Source organism: Mytilus galloprovincialis, chromosome 8 (assembly GCF_965363235.1).
Source record: "Mytilus galloprovincialis chromosome 8, xbMytGall1.hap1.1, whole genome shotgun sequence".
Taxonomy (NCBI): Eukaryota; Metazoa; Mollusca; class Bivalvia; order Mytilida; family Mytilidae; genus Mytilus; species Mytilus galloprovincialis.
In genome coordinates this window covers 96,674,608-96,692,184 of record NC_134845.1, presented here as the reverse complement: position 1 = coordinate 96,692,184, position 17,577 = coordinate 96,674,608, and the positions used below count along the sequence as shown (strand labels likewise).

At 31.7% G+C, this 17,577-nt stretch overlaps 1 protein-coding gene across 1 annotated transcript; it reads left to right on the top strand.

Annotated features, from left to right (window-relative positions):
• The first annotated feature begins 278 nt into the window (after positions 1-278).
• On the top strand, positions 279-4,058 carry LOC143042894 (uncharacterized). The gene is made up of 6 exons (XM_076215401.1): positions 279-327; positions 777-830; positions 1,424-1,480; positions 1,821-1,924; positions 2,584-2,670; positions 3,124-4,058. The coding sequence occupies exons 3-6, from the start codon at positions 1,474-1,476 to the stop codon at positions 3,439-3,441; spliced, it is 516 nt and encodes a 171-aa protein (XP_076071516.1). The 5' UTR covers positions 279-327; positions 777-830; positions 1,424-1,473; the 3' UTR covers positions 3,442-4,058.
• The last annotated feature ends 13,519 nt before the right edge of the window (positions 4,059-17,577 follow it).

Below are 17,577 nucleotides of genomic sequence, written 5' to 3'. Positions count from 1 at the left end.
TTGTAGAAGGGTCTAAGAACAGCACAAACAACATTTTCCAACAGACCAAAAAAGTGAAAAAGTATATTAAAAAACCGAATTTGATTAACAGGTCGAACAACTGATGTTCTTTAACCCTGCTGACTGCCATTGGCGAATGCCAAATAAAATTGATCACAAGATGTATCAACATGGGATCTTAATATAAATTTAATACAAACAGAAAAAAATTTAACTTGTGGCCACGATATATATATATATATATATTAACAATTATTTACTTATCCTTTTCAGACATTGACTCCCCAATTCCAAAAAAGAAGCAGACCAAAGCAAGCAAAGAAAAAGGTAAATAATTATTCAAAATATTTTTATAGATGCATGTTTCAAATGCATTTTCTAAATATATCTGTCGACGCTAGTGACGTATAAATGTTTTGTTAAATTGATACCAATGGTTTGTTCTGTAAAATGAAAAAAAAACCAATCTCTTTCTCAATCCTTATGTCACAACAGAAGTCTTATCATGTTTGTCCATTTATCATTATGCACATCAACACTTGAATTGTAAAAAATATCTGTTAAATTTGATCACTTCGGTTTTTCAGAATTGATGTGATTTATGGCACTTTTTATTTTTCAAACTTCTTAACACTTAAAGTGACCAACATGTTGTTATATATTAATACTATGTCTACAGTATTTGGCATGATATCGCGGCCTGTAAAGTTGGTTTGCTGAGAAAAAAAGGAAAGTTGGTCAGTGAATAATATTCGATATTTTTTTGTATTTTTAAGGTACTAAATCACCATCCGTAAAGAACAAACAGAAGAAAACAATTGAAAAAACAGGTATTTAATTCTTATTAAATTAATTTTGTTTTTAAATTGAATAACATAATATTTAAATCATAATACATCTTATCGCAATTTCTCCGCCATTACAAGACATCGTAAACAAAGGTTCCCGTAAAATATTGACGTCACAACAAAAAACATTTGCTGTCACATTGGAAAAGTGATCGTTAAATGATTTCAATAGTTCCTGTGTCATAAAACATTACTTGGTGCTCGGATTACAAAATGTGTGCTCAAAACACTAAGTCTAGTACTTTAGTTGGTTGATATATGAGTATGAGTGCGATAATTCTGCTCGAAAATGTTATGATTGTAAGAACTGGAGCGTCAGCAGAAAAGAACGTCGTTTTCTATGCAAGAATAAACCGCCATGTTTATTCACATTCATATCGTTATTTGCCAAAAAGGTTTATCACTCAATCCTTTGTTTTTTTTTATTTGTGCAAATTATCAAGAAAATAATAGGTTTAACATAAACCCTGACAGAAAAGTGAAACATGATTGTTTAAACTTTTGGATTAGGAGATTTTTAAAGATTATTGCTTACCTTGTTTTTTTCATAACTATTCTACAATTTGAATTCATAGGAGTAAAAGGTAGTTCGAAAGGAAAGAGCAGAAAAGATAAGTTGCCTCAGATGTCGGGTAAGCCTTACAATATGACTACACTATGAAATCTTCATTTGTTACTTAAGTTTGATATTTTGTTTTGAGTTTGATATTTTGACTTATTTACATTACAAATATCGTAGAGTCACAGTTAAGGAAAGGAATATACAGTATGATGCGGGGTTAAACTATTTTTCTGGCGCCAAACCCTCCCCTAACCTTAGACAGTAATGAACAGTTCAGTATAAAAACAAGCTTAATTCTTTAGTGTTTGTGTATGTTCTACAAGTAAGTTCACACAACCTGATATTTTCATTTTTAATAGACAATCAAATACCTTTAGGTAAAGTAATTATATTGTTTCTTGTGATTTTAGAAATTGAATTAATGGATGGTATTGAACCTTTACCAGAGCAGACAGAGGTAGAAGAAGTTGGAAATAAAGATGACTTTAGCGATGCCAGCCCAACTCGACCTCGAGTAAGCAATTACATTTTTTCTATACATAAAACTGCAATTACATGTTCGTACATTATAAAGTACAAATCACTACAAACATCAATATAACTATTATTTTTTGTGTTATTAAAATTTGCTGTTACAAAATGTTAGAAATAATAAAAAAAATAATTAAGGGATGTATCTCCCTCATGCAGAGCTCTGATTCCTTTCACGATTTGGCTATACTTTTTGGACCTTTTGGATTATAGCTTTTCACCTTTTATATAGGCTTTGGGTTTAAAATATTTTGGCCACGAGCATCACTGAAGAGACATGTATTGTCGAAATTTGCATCCAGTGCAGGACAATTGGTACAGTTAATGTTATTACTGTAATAATTTCAATTTGTATTAACGAAGCGACAGCTTACACAAAAGCGCTATCAGATCATAAACCATGGTGTTTTGACATAAATCAGACACACTTGCCTGTGTTAGATCCCTTAAATAGTTATTGAATGTACTAAAGCCAGACACCGCTACGGTTATGAATGTCACACATATAATGACCAACACTGACCAGTTAAAACAGTTTTCATGTCAACTGTACATGTTTCGGTAATAACTTATTTTTAATCTTATATGCAGATACTTATTGGTTATCTATAAATATGTAATATGAATGTTATATTGTTTTAGATGTCAAGCTATGAACAAATGAGGATGGACAGTATAGAGAAAAACAGAAAATTTCTGAGTGGCTTGGCATTTCACCATATACCTCAGGTTTGTAAACATCAATAAATTGTCGTTTGAAAACTACCGAAAATCAGTGCTAGGAATTGTATTAAGCTTGTAGTGCGGTGAGAATGTTAAGCTAGCACCGTGGTAAAGGCCTTACTGTATCTTTGAATTTGGAAACAAGTGCGTATATTTCCTTGGTTTCCAAGATTTTGCTCTAAACAGCATGGCAAACATATCCAAAAAACGTTCATAATTAAAATTGCAACCCTTTGGTTAAAAAGTATGCAAATAGTTATTAGATTTTGTCATTTTGTCATGAACAGTTTTATTTTATAAAACTAATTTTTTATCATTAATTTAAACCATCCTTTATGTATATATAAGGCACCAGTTCGAATTCCGGAGAGGGAAGAACAAAACATTTTCATCTAACATTGTTGGACTGATGTTTAGACGATGTATATAATCATCTCATATATTTATCCATATTTTCAGGAGTCACGCACGTCTGAATATATTGTTCAAGGTATATGGGTAATCGTGGCGTTTGAGCAGACCTGGTATCCCGGATTGGTCAAACAGATTGACAAGGAGAAGGACAGTATAACAATAACGTTCATGCATCCGAGTGGCAAAAACAAGTTTAAATGGCCGGTTAAAGAAGACAGAATAGACGTTGAGAGGAAGTTTGTAATTTTTGTCTGTTTACCTCCTTATGCCTGCCCGGAAGGAGAAAACATGTATGTTCTACCTGGAACTGACTATATAAAAAATATATATATTGCATTTCAGAACAAATATTTTACTCAATAGATGGGGAGCTGCTCTGTTAAATATTAAGTACTAAATGTTGGCCCCATTGCTGTCAATTCTATCTCATTAAATGGCGTTTTTAATACACCATTATGGAAAAAAACTGGCGTTGTCTAATTTGAGATCGATATCTACACGTGATTATTACGAAATAAAAACGACATGCTTAAACTTATTTTCCTTTATAAGACAGTCATTAGAACTGACGACGGGAGACCTAAAACAATAATTTGAACTGAAACATTTTGTTTTTTTTAAATGTTATTGTTTATTTTGATATATATGTATTTTTTGTCAAAGCTCATGTTGATGATTTTTATGGCAATAAAAGTATTTGATTTGATTTGATTAATTTATGTATCCACCAATGATCAAATCAGAATCAGGTTAATAAAACATGTGGTTTCTGTCAACTAACACATTTTTATTGAAATGACAGTTTAATTTGTATTCATGGTATTTTCTTAGTGATGCAAATGATAATTCCAACATCATTTTGATGTGTTTCTCTGTCTTTGATGCAAGAGTGTATTCCGTAAGCAACTAACATTTTGCATTTACAGCTCATGAATTAGAAAAACCAAAATATGCCTTATTATTATAAAATTCTCACAAATGCCACCGTTAATGATATCATGTTTTGATAAATAAAATGTGAAGAAACTGTCAGAAATTCTCCAATTTTATAGTTTCAAATTGTTGGCCTTCAAAGAGCTATTACATGTACATGTACATGTACATGTGTACCGCCAATACGAACTATTACAATATAATTATAAAATACGGTATATGATATCAAAAAGAAGATGTGGTTTGAATGCCAATGAGACAACTCTCCAAAAAGAGAACAAAATGACACAGAAATTAACAACTATAATAGGTCACCGTACGGCCTTCAGCAATTAGCAAAGCCAATACCAGATAGTCAGCTATAAAAGGCTCCGAAATGACAATGTAAAACAATTCAAACGAGAAAACTAACAGCCTTATTTATATGAAAAAAATGAACTAAAACAACTAGTATGTAACATATAAACAAACGTCAACCACTGAATTACAGGCTCTTGACTTGGGACAGTCACATAAATACATAATCTGACGGGGTTAAACATGTTAGCGTAATCCAACCCCCTCCTTACCTGGGACAGTGGTATAACAGTACAACATTAGAACGAACCACAAAAAGCAGTTGATAAACGCTTAACTCATAAGATGGACAAAATACAAATGAGCATTATAAAAAGCGTTTTCATTAACCAAATGAGACCTGTTTATTTTCTGACAGATCGATTAATCGATAACTTTACTAATTGACCCTATTTTCTTGGTTGCTGCCTCCTTAAAGCCAAAAAACAAAATAATAACATTCACCATCTATATATATAACTGTAATCTAAATCTTAGTTATATATTCGTTCCCGTAAAGACGTTGCATTGATTTGAATTATTACATTAATTACCTAAAAATATATACACTACATAGATACAATTTGTTTATATTTATTTTTCACATCTCTTAAGTGATAATTAAGGTTTGCATGCAGTTGTATTCCGAAAATTTGAGATATCCTTTAAATATTGAAGCGGCAGTGATGTAAGAGGTGTCGAATATGAATTAAAATTGAGTACACTATATAATAGACTTGCTACAATTCCCTTTCTATTATTTTTCTCTTACTAATTTATATGTTTACTGATAAGTGCTAGCCTACTGATTGCCCCTGCAGATGTCAGTATAATTGTAATCTCCTAGTTATAGCAGTAAAACTATCAAAGGGGCAAAATTGAAAAAAAGAAGAAAAAACATTAGGAAGGGACATGTAGCAAGTCTAACTATATAATAAAATGTTCTTATCCAAATGATGTGGTTTTATTGCCAATTAGACAAATCTATACAAGCGATCAAATGATACAGCAGTTAACAACTATAACATTAAAACGCATAAAAACGTTAAAACACGCTGCACTTATTTACACCTGTCCTAAGCCAGGACAATATTGTTCGGTGGTTGTCGTTTGTTCGGGGAAGTGCTATTTTGCGGGTTGCAGGTTGCGGGTTGCAGGTTGCGGGTTGCAGGTTGCGGGTTGAAGTTTGCAGGTTGCAGGTCACCCATAAATATTATATGTATGAAAATACATGTATCAAATCTACCCCATGACTAATAAATTTACAATCATTCACATCCTGTAGTAATAAAGATTAAAGTAGAGTAGAAGTTTTTGGTCAGTTTTCAGTTGTCAGTTTTTGATTTTGTCATTTCATTATAATTCAAATTCAATAATCATAAGTTTAATACACATACATGTATCTTTTGATGCTTATCATACTGCTCAATTGCTATTAATAGTTCTAAACATTGATTCTAATTAAAGTAAAAGCAATGAAAACTTATTTACATATAGGCTGACAGGTTCTATAGAACACATTAATCTGTCTTAATATAGTTACATAAACAATTAATTCCTTTCAGTGGACATTTAACATCTTTGAGGCTAATATTAAGAAATTATTAGGTTTAAATAATTGTATATGCCCTTTCTTGCATGAACATCATTTAGTGCAAAAAGCAAACAAAATAACTTGCTTCCTTTGGCAGTCAGTTTTATTATGTACAGACGCAAAATAAAAATTTAGACATTACAGAGACGCTTGAGAGTCAACATAAGTTTGCAGACCCAACCAAAATAAATGAAAAGGGTAAGTATTTTTATTTCTGCTATTTTTACTTTCTTTTCTTTTCTTTTTTTTTTGGGGGGGGGGGGGGGGTACTTGAGCCAGTTCCACTACAATTGTCCATTTACAATTTGACTAATTATTGAAAAGTAAGAATAGTATTTATTATTTTCAAAAAGAGAATCCTTTGAGTATATAAAGGTGTACATGTATGTATGGTTAAGGCTGATTTTGGCCTAATTATTTGACCATGACCTCATTTTCACGGTTCATTGCTCAGTGTTAAGTTTTTGTGTTTTGGTTTGTCAGTTTTCTTAATTTATAAGTAATAGGTCAACTATATTAGTTGTACGGAAGAATTGTTAGCTGTACATGTCTGTTGTCTGGCATGGTTCATTGGTCAATGTTTAGTTTTCTTGGTAAATGTTAAATTTATGTGACAGTTGTAATAAAGCTATATATTTAGGACTATCAACATACTATCAATGACTAGTAAAGAAGGTGATACATTTTAGCGTGTGCACTCTTGTGCTTTAAATTGGCAGAAATAAACACTTACTGAAAACTAGAGGTTAGTAGAACATATAATTCTGATACAAAAACAACATGAGTACAACACTTGTACACAAATAAGAAGATGTGGTACCAGTGCCAATGAGACAACTCTCCATCCAAGACAATGAAGCTAAAGTAGGCAGTATTATTTTACAATACGGCCTTCAACACAGAACCTTCAAGTTGGCACATTTTTGCGTCCTGATGAAAATTGGAAGTGCAATTCTTATATATATACATGTAAATTAATATTTTGACAATACATGAAAGACACCGACTACAGAAATTTTCAAATGGGAAGACATGTCCAAGTAATCCTGGAGGCTCTACAGAGTATTTCAAATGTTTTCCGAAAAATTGAGATTTGTTTTGGCAGAATTGGCAGCTCTGTTTGATGGTCTATATTCGCGGTGATTCAGAATTTTTGCTTGTCTTTTGCAATTATCATAGTTTCCTAACTCTCAAGTCAAACTGAAACTTTGTTTCTTTGGAACTTTACTCAAGGACAACAACAAAAGAAAAACCAGAGATACATGTATATGTTCAGCTCACAGGACATTTTCTAAAAAAAAATAATACTTCTTAGGGGCATAACTCTTTTAAATACGTCAACCTTTTTTGAACTTGTCATAGATGTTGCTGATATTAACCTATTATAACCTATTTATAGAATAGTTTTATAAAAAAAAAATTGCAAAAGTTGTACACGTGAGAGCGATAACAAATGCTTGATAGACCGGCGAAGAAAGGACTAACCGACGCTCGGTATTTCTATTTCCCCTGCAACACGTTACTAAAAAAATGCCTATCATAGCGTATTCATAAGCCAGTAAAAATTTAAAGGAGCATCAAGGGAAAACAAGACTTTTGAATAGGTAGACTTTTGAGAAGGACCCTTGATAAGAATGCAATAGAACCTAGCTAAAGAATCCAGAAACACTGTTAATCAAAAATATATACAATGATGTACATATATATCTAGTTTAAAGGCAAAAAGTCTTTAATTTACCACTTAAAATTAAAACCGTGTCAAGTCTTGATGCTTAATATGTATAAGTTAGTTGTGAGAATCTATACGCGTTTGTTGAAGGTTTTACCCAAATGTTTGTCAAGCTTTCTTTTTTCATACGAAAAGGTGTGTATAATACATAAACCCATCAAGATATTGTAATTAATGTAAATTGATAGATTTCTATTTTTAGGTGTAAGTTTATTTACACAAGAATAATGTGTATTGTAATTAAATACCTTGCCTTTAACATTGATCATAAAATTGTTATAACAAATGAAACAAGTAAAATTATGTAGATTACACCATTCCATGCTTATATATCCCCTTGTGGCAACCCGCAACCTGCAACCCACAACCTGCAACCCGCAACCCGCAACCTGCAACCCGCAACCTGCAACCCGCAACCCGCAACCTGCATTTTAGACAATTTCGTTTGTTCGTTAATGAGGGGCAGAAGATACCAAAGTCACAGTCAAACTAACAGATTGAAAATAAACTGACAACACCATGGCAAAAATATAACGACAAATAGACAAATAATAGTACAGAACACACAACATATATAGAAAACTTAAGACTAAGCAACACGAACCCCACTAAAAACAGGGGTGATCTCAGGTATTCCGGAAGGGTAAGAAGATCCTGCTCCACATGTGACACCCGTTGTTGCTTATGTTATTACAAATCTGGTAAATAGTATAATTTGATAGGTCACATTCGTAAAAGTGCTTTCGTTCTTTATATAAATAAGACACTAGTAAATAAGACCGTTGGTTTTCCGATTGGAATTATTTTAGGCTAGTCGTTTTTCTGGCTCTTTAAAGCTTTCTGTTCGGTGTGAGCCTAGGCTCCGTATTGAAGGCTATACTTTGACCTAGTGCTTTTAATGGAGAGTTTTCTCAATGTCACTCATTCTGTACGTCATCTTCTTATATCTACATACGGCCTTCAACTATGAGTAAAACTCGTACAGCATAGTCTGTTATTAAAGGACCCAAAATGACAAATGATGAACAATACAAACAAGATGGGCCAAGTAAGCTTTTCTCATCACCTGGCGTCCGTCGTCCACTTACTTTAAAAAAAATCTTCTCCTCTGAAACTGCTGGGCCAAATAAAACAAAACGTGGCCCTAATCAGCCTAAAACATGAATTCGATGACCCCGCCCATCCAACAAGATGACTGTCATGGCAAAAATTAGAACATGGGGATAAAATGCAGTTTTTGGCATATACATGTATCTCTGACACTATAGCAAAACTTTATATAGCAAATTTAATGTGCATTATGCTGCCACAAATGTTTCGAATAAAAAGGTCCTCCTTTTCAATGCAAATAAATCATTTGACAAGAAAAGTGTTACTAAAACATACATATAAGTTAAAAAAAAAAAAAAAAACATAAAGGAACAATTAAAAACGAAAAGACAATGATATAATGGAAAAATCCTAAGCTCAGACTTTGTAAACACGAAAGGAAAACATTTTAAGAATTCATGACTTGGTACAGGCATTTTGTAGAAAATAGTAAATGTCCTGAGACAAAATAGACTTCTCAGGAACAAACCACTAACTAAAATAATAAATAAATGATATAGTTCTACATGAAGCTAACTTATATTCGGTTACTACATACAGCTGTTTCTCTTTAAATGCCGATATCGAGAAAACTTTACATACATTACTCTTATCACGTGCGTGTGATGGAGTTTCATTTAACAAAATAGCGAAAATGCTTTGTGTTGCTTGACAAGAAACGATTAAGAAATGATAGACTATCATAATAAAGATACCATGTTGTTTGTTGAAGTACTGCACTTAATCAAAATCGGAAATATATATGTGTGAGAGTGCAGTATTTAAGACTACAGATCATCGCATTAGCAGGAAACAAAGAATATTAATACGGCATATCTTTTTATGAAACACAATCAGTACATGCACAGTTTAAAACACAAAAAAAAAAACACATCAACGTAATAAAACAGTCGTCTTTAACTGATTTGTTACTACAGGAACATTATTTTTTACTTTACTTTAAAAAGATGAACGTGTCTACCGAAATATTAGAATTATATGAATATGCAAAAACTCCTAAAAAAGTTAAATAAATGTATATAGAACATATAAACGATACTGTGAAACGGTTAAAAAAGATTAAAATGAATGTATTGCAATACAATTGAATGTATCATATTTTTTTCAAACCGACCCGTCAGATATTCATGCTTGCATATGTGTCTTTAATAAGGCTTATTTTTTTTCCTGGTAAAATAATAAATAGGTGTCAGAGGAAAGACTTGTACTCGAGGGGTCATATTAAAATGTTCGGATTATTTTTGTGGACTATTGAAATGTACCCGTACATTATCAGGTAACCAAAATACAGCTCAGCTTCTCAGTTTAGTTGACTTTCAAAGAAAATTTAGATAAACCTGAGAAAAAAAGATTTGTTTTAATATTTCATAAGTTTATAGCATTTATTCGTCAATTTTTTTAACTTTAAAATCCGGAAAATTAGTACACACGAAAAAAAAAACTTTAATAAAAAATGAAACGTTTTAACAAAAAAAAAAAATTAAAGAAATTAGAAATTACAAGTATCCTTTTATATTTTAAAAATAGTTTGTTCAAATCTTAGTTCTCACTGCAAAACTCCAAGCATTGAACTATCATCTAGTTAGATATGAAAAACATAATACCAATTGGAATTAAAAGTGTCGCTGCTCGAAAATGAATCAAAATAAACTCATACAGTCCTACATTTATTGTGTTTTTGTATTATATAGACTTTTTCAACTGATTAACTTAGTTTTATTTTATCTTGCGCTGTAAGATCATTATCCCGTGTTTCACCCGTCGAATACTTTGTTTTTCTTTAGAAGCATATATTTACAATAAAAAGTTTAAAAGCAAAATGTAATACGCTTGTGTTTTGTGTTGCCTTGTCAGTTTTACAGTTGACGATTTATCTCTAAACTTTTATCTCAAACGATTATATATATATTAAAGAGGCAAGTGCAATTTGAGGGATCAAAGTACCAATTTAACCTCTGTTTTTAACTTAAGTACTTAACATATCTCTGCAGATTATAATGTATTTATAGCACACGCACGCATACGTCAATGTGTTATTTATATGTTGATACGGTAGGTATATTTGTAAATCTCTTTGATTTCGAGACCGAATTTGTCAATGATTGTTATGGTACATAATAATGTCCTGCAGTTAATATATCGAAATGCCTTTTTTGATAGAAATGGTAATTGGTTGGTACATTTATTAAGACTTATGTTATTGAAATAGATACTTTTGTCAATGAATATGGAATAGGAATGAAGGGTTTAATTCATTTTTCTTTTGTTTTAGTATAAGATACACCTTGATTTCGTTATATTTGAAAATAATATATCGAGGGCGTATTACCAAGTCTGTCATATATTTTGTTAACGATGCGAATAAAGACAATCGAATCAATACACTATCATCTCGTCTTTCATTGAAAAATTACTGACATATAGACTTTTAAGAGTATGCCTAATATCGTTGCTTTTACAAAAAGAGAACATTGAATGTAAGTATCTATAACCATTTCATATAACAGGTATTCTTCATCAGTTTGATTATGATGTCAAATGACGTACTGATGTATAATAGCCATAGGCGGATACAGGGGGTCTGGGGGCCCTGAGGGGCCCGGTCCACCCCTTTCGTGGAGAAAATTTGGTTGATTATATAGGGAATCATTGAAGCATGACTGGAGTGCCCCCTCCCCCTTAGGAAAAGTTCTGGATCCGCCACTGATTACCCTGCCACGTGCTTGTCCTCTCTGTGATTTTGTTAAGTGAATTTCTAATTCGTATTCATCTGATGAGTTAATACAAAAATAAATAAGGATAATTGATGTTGTATGATTGAAAACGAGACCAACTATCAAACAGTGTTTAAATGTAGTGGATGTAAGCAACTATAGGCAACCGTAAAGTCTTTAACCATTAGAAAATCCTCAACCATATGGTCGCCTTTTAAAAAAAATCAAACTGATTTGATATACAGTTCGTTCATATTTTGTAATGTTACACCACTTTCCAGGTTAATAGGGGAGGGTTTGGAGCCTTCAAGGTTATTTAACCCCGTCACACTTTGTAAGTACATGGTTCAAGTTTATTTGTGTGTTATTTGGTATCTTATTACGACTATTTAAATCCATGTTTAATTTTGAAAACAATTCTACTTTTGGTTTTCTGTTTGTGGAAATGTCATATTATTTACTGCATTTTCCATTGTATTTAAGAAAATAAAACAGTACAGATGGGTGCAGTCTTAACCTGTACAGCAAGTTAACTTGATAACCAGTCATTTGGACTGGTCAAAGTTAACCTGTGACCAAATTTAGGACTGCTCTGACCAGTCCTAGGACCAAAATCTAGTTAACTTGAAAAGCGGACTTGGTCCTAGGACTGTTTTTATGTCTGCCAAAAAGTTAACTTCGAAACAGGTCCGCTATTGATATAAGTTAACTTCGAACCAGTCCTGCTGTAAAGTTAACATAAGTTAACTTCGAAACCAGTCCTGCCATAAAGTTAACATAAGTTAACTTCGAGACCAGTCCTGCCACAAAGTTAACTTTTGCTTTGACAAATCCGATCGAAACCAGACCTGTTCCCAGGTTAACTTTTGACTGGTCTGCTCAACACTAAGTTAACTTGTAACCAGAACCGCTCTACATCGATTTAAAAAAAATATTTTTTAATATCTTTGTTTCGTAGTATAAACATCGAAAATAAAGAAAAACTAATACTTCCGTTATATAAACAGGATTTAATACAAATATTTGAAAATAAAGTTCGCATAAAACGTTGCTTGAAACACAAATTTATCTGTGATCTGCCAATCTATAAATTAAAAAACGATCTTGGTTACAATGATAACGGGCACTGAATATATATTCCAATACCTATCAAATTCAACCATATTTGCACTTTATTTATATGTATATCTATGAAAGGACGTATTTTAAAGGAAAGCATCATTTTAACACACGACTTCAAATTTTTGTTTGCATAAATTTAGGGTACAAGCATGTCCTCCTTTATTCAAAATTTTGATACGTAAAAAAATTTCAGTAGTTTTGATACCTCATACTGACTTGTGCAACACAATTATTTGACTGCATCAACTAAAACTGACCATATGTGCACTTTAATTTGTAAATCTATATACCAGCATAGTAAATCAGCCATATTTGTTATGTCAGGATTCAATGTATATTACAATGGACAGCAATATTGCTATACAAAAACAACAATTTTTTGTTTGCATAAATTTAGGGTGCCAGCATATGTCCTCCTTTTATTCAAAATATTGATACGTAACAAAATTTCAGTAGTTTTGATACCTCTTGCTGACTTGTGCAACAAAATTATTTGACCGTGTTGACCAAAACTGACCATGTGTGCACTTTTTTTTTATAAATCTATATACCTGCAAAGTTAATCAGCCATATTTTTTCAAATTTTTGTTCGCATAAATTTAGGGTGCCAGCATGTCCTCCTTTTATTCAAAAATTTTGATACGTAACAAAATTTCAGTAGTTTTGATACCTCATATTGACTTGTACAACAAAATAATTTAACTGCATCAACTAAAACTGACAATATGTGCACTTTAATCTGTAAATCTATATACCAGCATAGTAAATCAGCCATATTTTTTATGTCAGGATTCAATGTATAATACAATGGGCAGCAATATTGTAATACAATAACAACAAATTTTTTTTCGCATAAATTAAGGGTGACAGCATGTCATCCTTTTATTCAAAATATTAATACGTAACAAAATTACAGTAGTTTTCATACCTCATGCTGTCTTGTCCGGCAAAATTATTTGACCGCATCAACTTAAACTGACCATATGTGCACTTTAATTTGTAAATCTATATACCGGCATAGTAAATCAGCCATATTTTTTATGTCAGGATTTAATGTATAATACAATGGACAGCAATATTGCAATACAATAACAACAAATTTGTGTTCGCATAAATTTAGGGTGCCAGCATGTCCTCCTTTAATTCAAAATATTGATACGTAACAAAATTTCAGTAGTTTTGATACCTCATGCTGACCATGCTGACTTGTACAACAAAATTATTTGACCGCATCAACTAAAACTGACCATATGTACACTTTAATTTGTAAAGTTATATACCTGTATAGTAAATCAGCCATATTTGTTATGTCAGGATTCAATGTATATTACAATGGACAGCAATATTGCTATACAATAACAACAATTTTTTGTTTGCATAAATTAAGGATGCCAGCATATGTCCTCCTTTTATTCAAAATATTGATACGTAACAAAATTTCAGTAGTTTTGATACCTCTTGCTGACTTGTGCAACAAAATTATTTGACCGTGTTGACCAAAACTGACCATGTTTGCACTTTTTTTTTATAAATCTATATACCCGCATAGTAAATCAGCCATATTTTTTCAAATTTTTGTTCGCATAAAATTAGGGTGCCAGCATGTCCTCCTTTTATTCAAAATTTTGATACGTAACAACATTTCAGTAGTTTTGATACCTCGTATTGACCATGTTGACTTGTACAACAAAATTATTTGACTGCATCAACTAAAACTGACCATATGTGCACTTTAATCTGTAAATCTATATACCAGCATGGTAAATCAGCCATATTTTTTATGTCAGGATTCAATGTATAATACAATGGACGCAATATTGTAATACAATAACAACAAATTTTTGTTCGCATAAATTAAGGGTGACAGCATGTCATCCTTTTATTCAAAAGTTTGATACGTAACAAAATTACAGTAGTTTTCATACCTCATGCTGTCTTGTGCAACAAAATGATTTGACCGTGTTGACCAAAACTGACCATGTGTGCACTTTTTTTTTTATAAATCTATATACCATGTATACCCGCATAGTAAATCAGCCATATTTTTTCAAATTTTTGTTCGCATAAATTTAGGGTGCCAGCATGTCCTCCTTTTATTCAAAAATTTTGATACGTAACAAAATTTCAGTAGTTTTGATACCTCATATTGACTTGTACAACAAAATAATTTAACTGCATCAACTAAAACTGACCATATGTGCACTTTAATCTGTAAATCTATATACCAGCATAGTAAATCAGCCATATGTTTTATGTCAGGATTCAATGTATAATACAATGGGCAGCAATATTGTAATACAATAACAACAAAATTTTGTTCGCATAAATTAAGGGTGACAGCATGTCATCCTTTTATTCAAAATATTAATACGTAACAAAATTACAGTAGTTTTCATACCTCATGCTGTCTTGTCCGGCAAAATTATTTGACCGCATCAACTTAAACTGACCATATGTGCACTTTAATTTGTAAATCTATATACCGGCATAGTAAATCAGCCATATTTTTTATGTCAGGATTCAATGTATAATACAATGGACAGCAATATTGCAATACAATAACAACAAATTTGTGTTCGCATAAATTTAGGGTGCCAGCATGTCCTCCTTTAATTCAAAATATTGATACGTAACAAAATTTCAGTAGTTTTGATACCTCATGCTGACCATGCTGACTTGTACAACAAAATTATTTGACCGCATCAACTAAAACTGACCATATGTACACTTTAATTTGTAAAGTTATATACCTGTATAGTAAATCAGCCATATTTGTTATGTCAGGATTCAATGTATATTACAATGGACAGCAATATTGCTATACAATAACAACAATTTTTTGTTTGCATAAATTAAGGATGCCAGCATATGTCCTCCTTTTATTCAAAATATTGATACGTAACAAAATTTCAGTAGTTTTGATACCTCTTGCTGACTTGTGCAACAAAATTATTTGACCGTGTTGACCAAAACTGACCATGTGTGCACTTTTTTTTTATAAATCTATATACCCACATAGTAAATCAGCCATATTTTTTCAAATTTTTGTTCGCATAAATTTAGGGTGCCAGCATGTCCTCCTTTTGTTCAAAATTTTGATATGTAACAAAATTTCAGTAGTTTTGATACCTCATATTGACCATGTTGACTTGAACAACAAAATTATTTGACTGCATCAACTAAAATTGACCATATGTGCACTTTAATCTGTCAATCTATATACCAGCATAGTAAATCAGCCATATTTTTTATGTCAGGATTCATTGTATAATACAATGGACGCAATATTGTAATACAATAACAACAAATTTTTGTTCGCATAAATTAAGGGTGACAGCATGTCATCCTTTTCTTCAAAATATTAATACGTAACAAAATTACAGTAGTTTTCATACCTCATGCTGTCTTGTCCGGCAAAATTATTTGACCGCATCAACTTAAACTGACCATATGTGCACTTTAATTTGTAAAACTATATACCGGCATAGTAAATCAGCCATATTTTTTATGTCAGGATTTAATGTATAATACAATGGACAGCAATATTGCAATACAATAACAACAAATTTGTGTTCGCATAAATTTAGGGTGCCAGCATGTCCTCCTTTAATTCAAAATATTGATACGTAACAAAATTTCAGTAGTTTTGATACCTCATGCTGACCATGCTGACTTGTACAACAAAATTATTTGACCGCATCAACCAAAACTGACCATATGTACACTTTAATTTGTAAAGTTATATACCTGTATAGTAAATCAGCCATATTTTTTGTGTTAGGATTCAATGTATAATACAATGGACAGCAATATTGCAATACAATAACAACAAATTTGTGTTTGCATACATTTAGGGTGCTAGAATGTCCTCCTTTTATTCAAAATATTGATACATATCAAAATTAGTGTTTTGATACCTCATGCTGACTTGTGCAACAAAATATTTTGAGCGCTTCCACCAAAACTGACCATATGTGCACTTAAATTTGTAAATCTATTTACCATATATACCCCCATAGTAATTTAGCCATATTTTTTATGTCAGGATTCAATGTATAATACAATGGATTGCAATATTGCAATACAATAACCAGCTGATAACAATAAATTTTTGTTTTGCATAAATTTAGGGTGCCAGCATGTCCTCCTTATATTTAAAATATTGATACGTAACAAAATTTCAATAGTTTTGATAGCTCATGCTGACTTGTACAATGAAATAATTTGACCGCATTGACTAAGACCAAAACTGACCATATGTGCACTCTAATTTGTAAATCTATATGCCAGCATAGTAAATCAGCCATATTTTTTTATGTCAGGATTCAATGTATAATACAATGGACAGCTATATTGCAATACAATAACAACATGAACAACAAATTTTTGTTCGCATAAATTTAGGGTGCCAGCATGTCCTCCTTTTATTCAAAATATTGATACGTAACAAAATTTCAGTCGTTTTGATACCTCATGCTGACTTGTACAACAAAATGATTTGACCGCATTGACCAAAACTGACCATATGTGCACTTTAATTTGTAAATCTATATACCATGTATACCCGCATAGTAAATAAGCCATATTTTTTATGCCTGAGGATTCAATGTATAATACAATGGACAGTAATATTGCAATATAATAACAGCAAATTTTTGTTCGCATTAATTTTGGATGTCAGCATGTCCTCCTTTTATTCAAAATATTGATACGTAACAAAATTTCAGTAGATTTGATACCTCATGCTGAATTATACAACAAAATTATTTGACTGCATCGACCAAAAACTGACCTGCATATGTGCACTTTAATTTAAAAATCTATATATATCCGCATTGTAAATCAGCCATATTTTTGATGTCTGGATTCAATGTATTAAATAAATGACCGCTGTTGGGATGGCGCCTAATTATGTCTTCTTCTGGCACTCCTGTGAACATGTTAGTAGAACGGCAAATGTA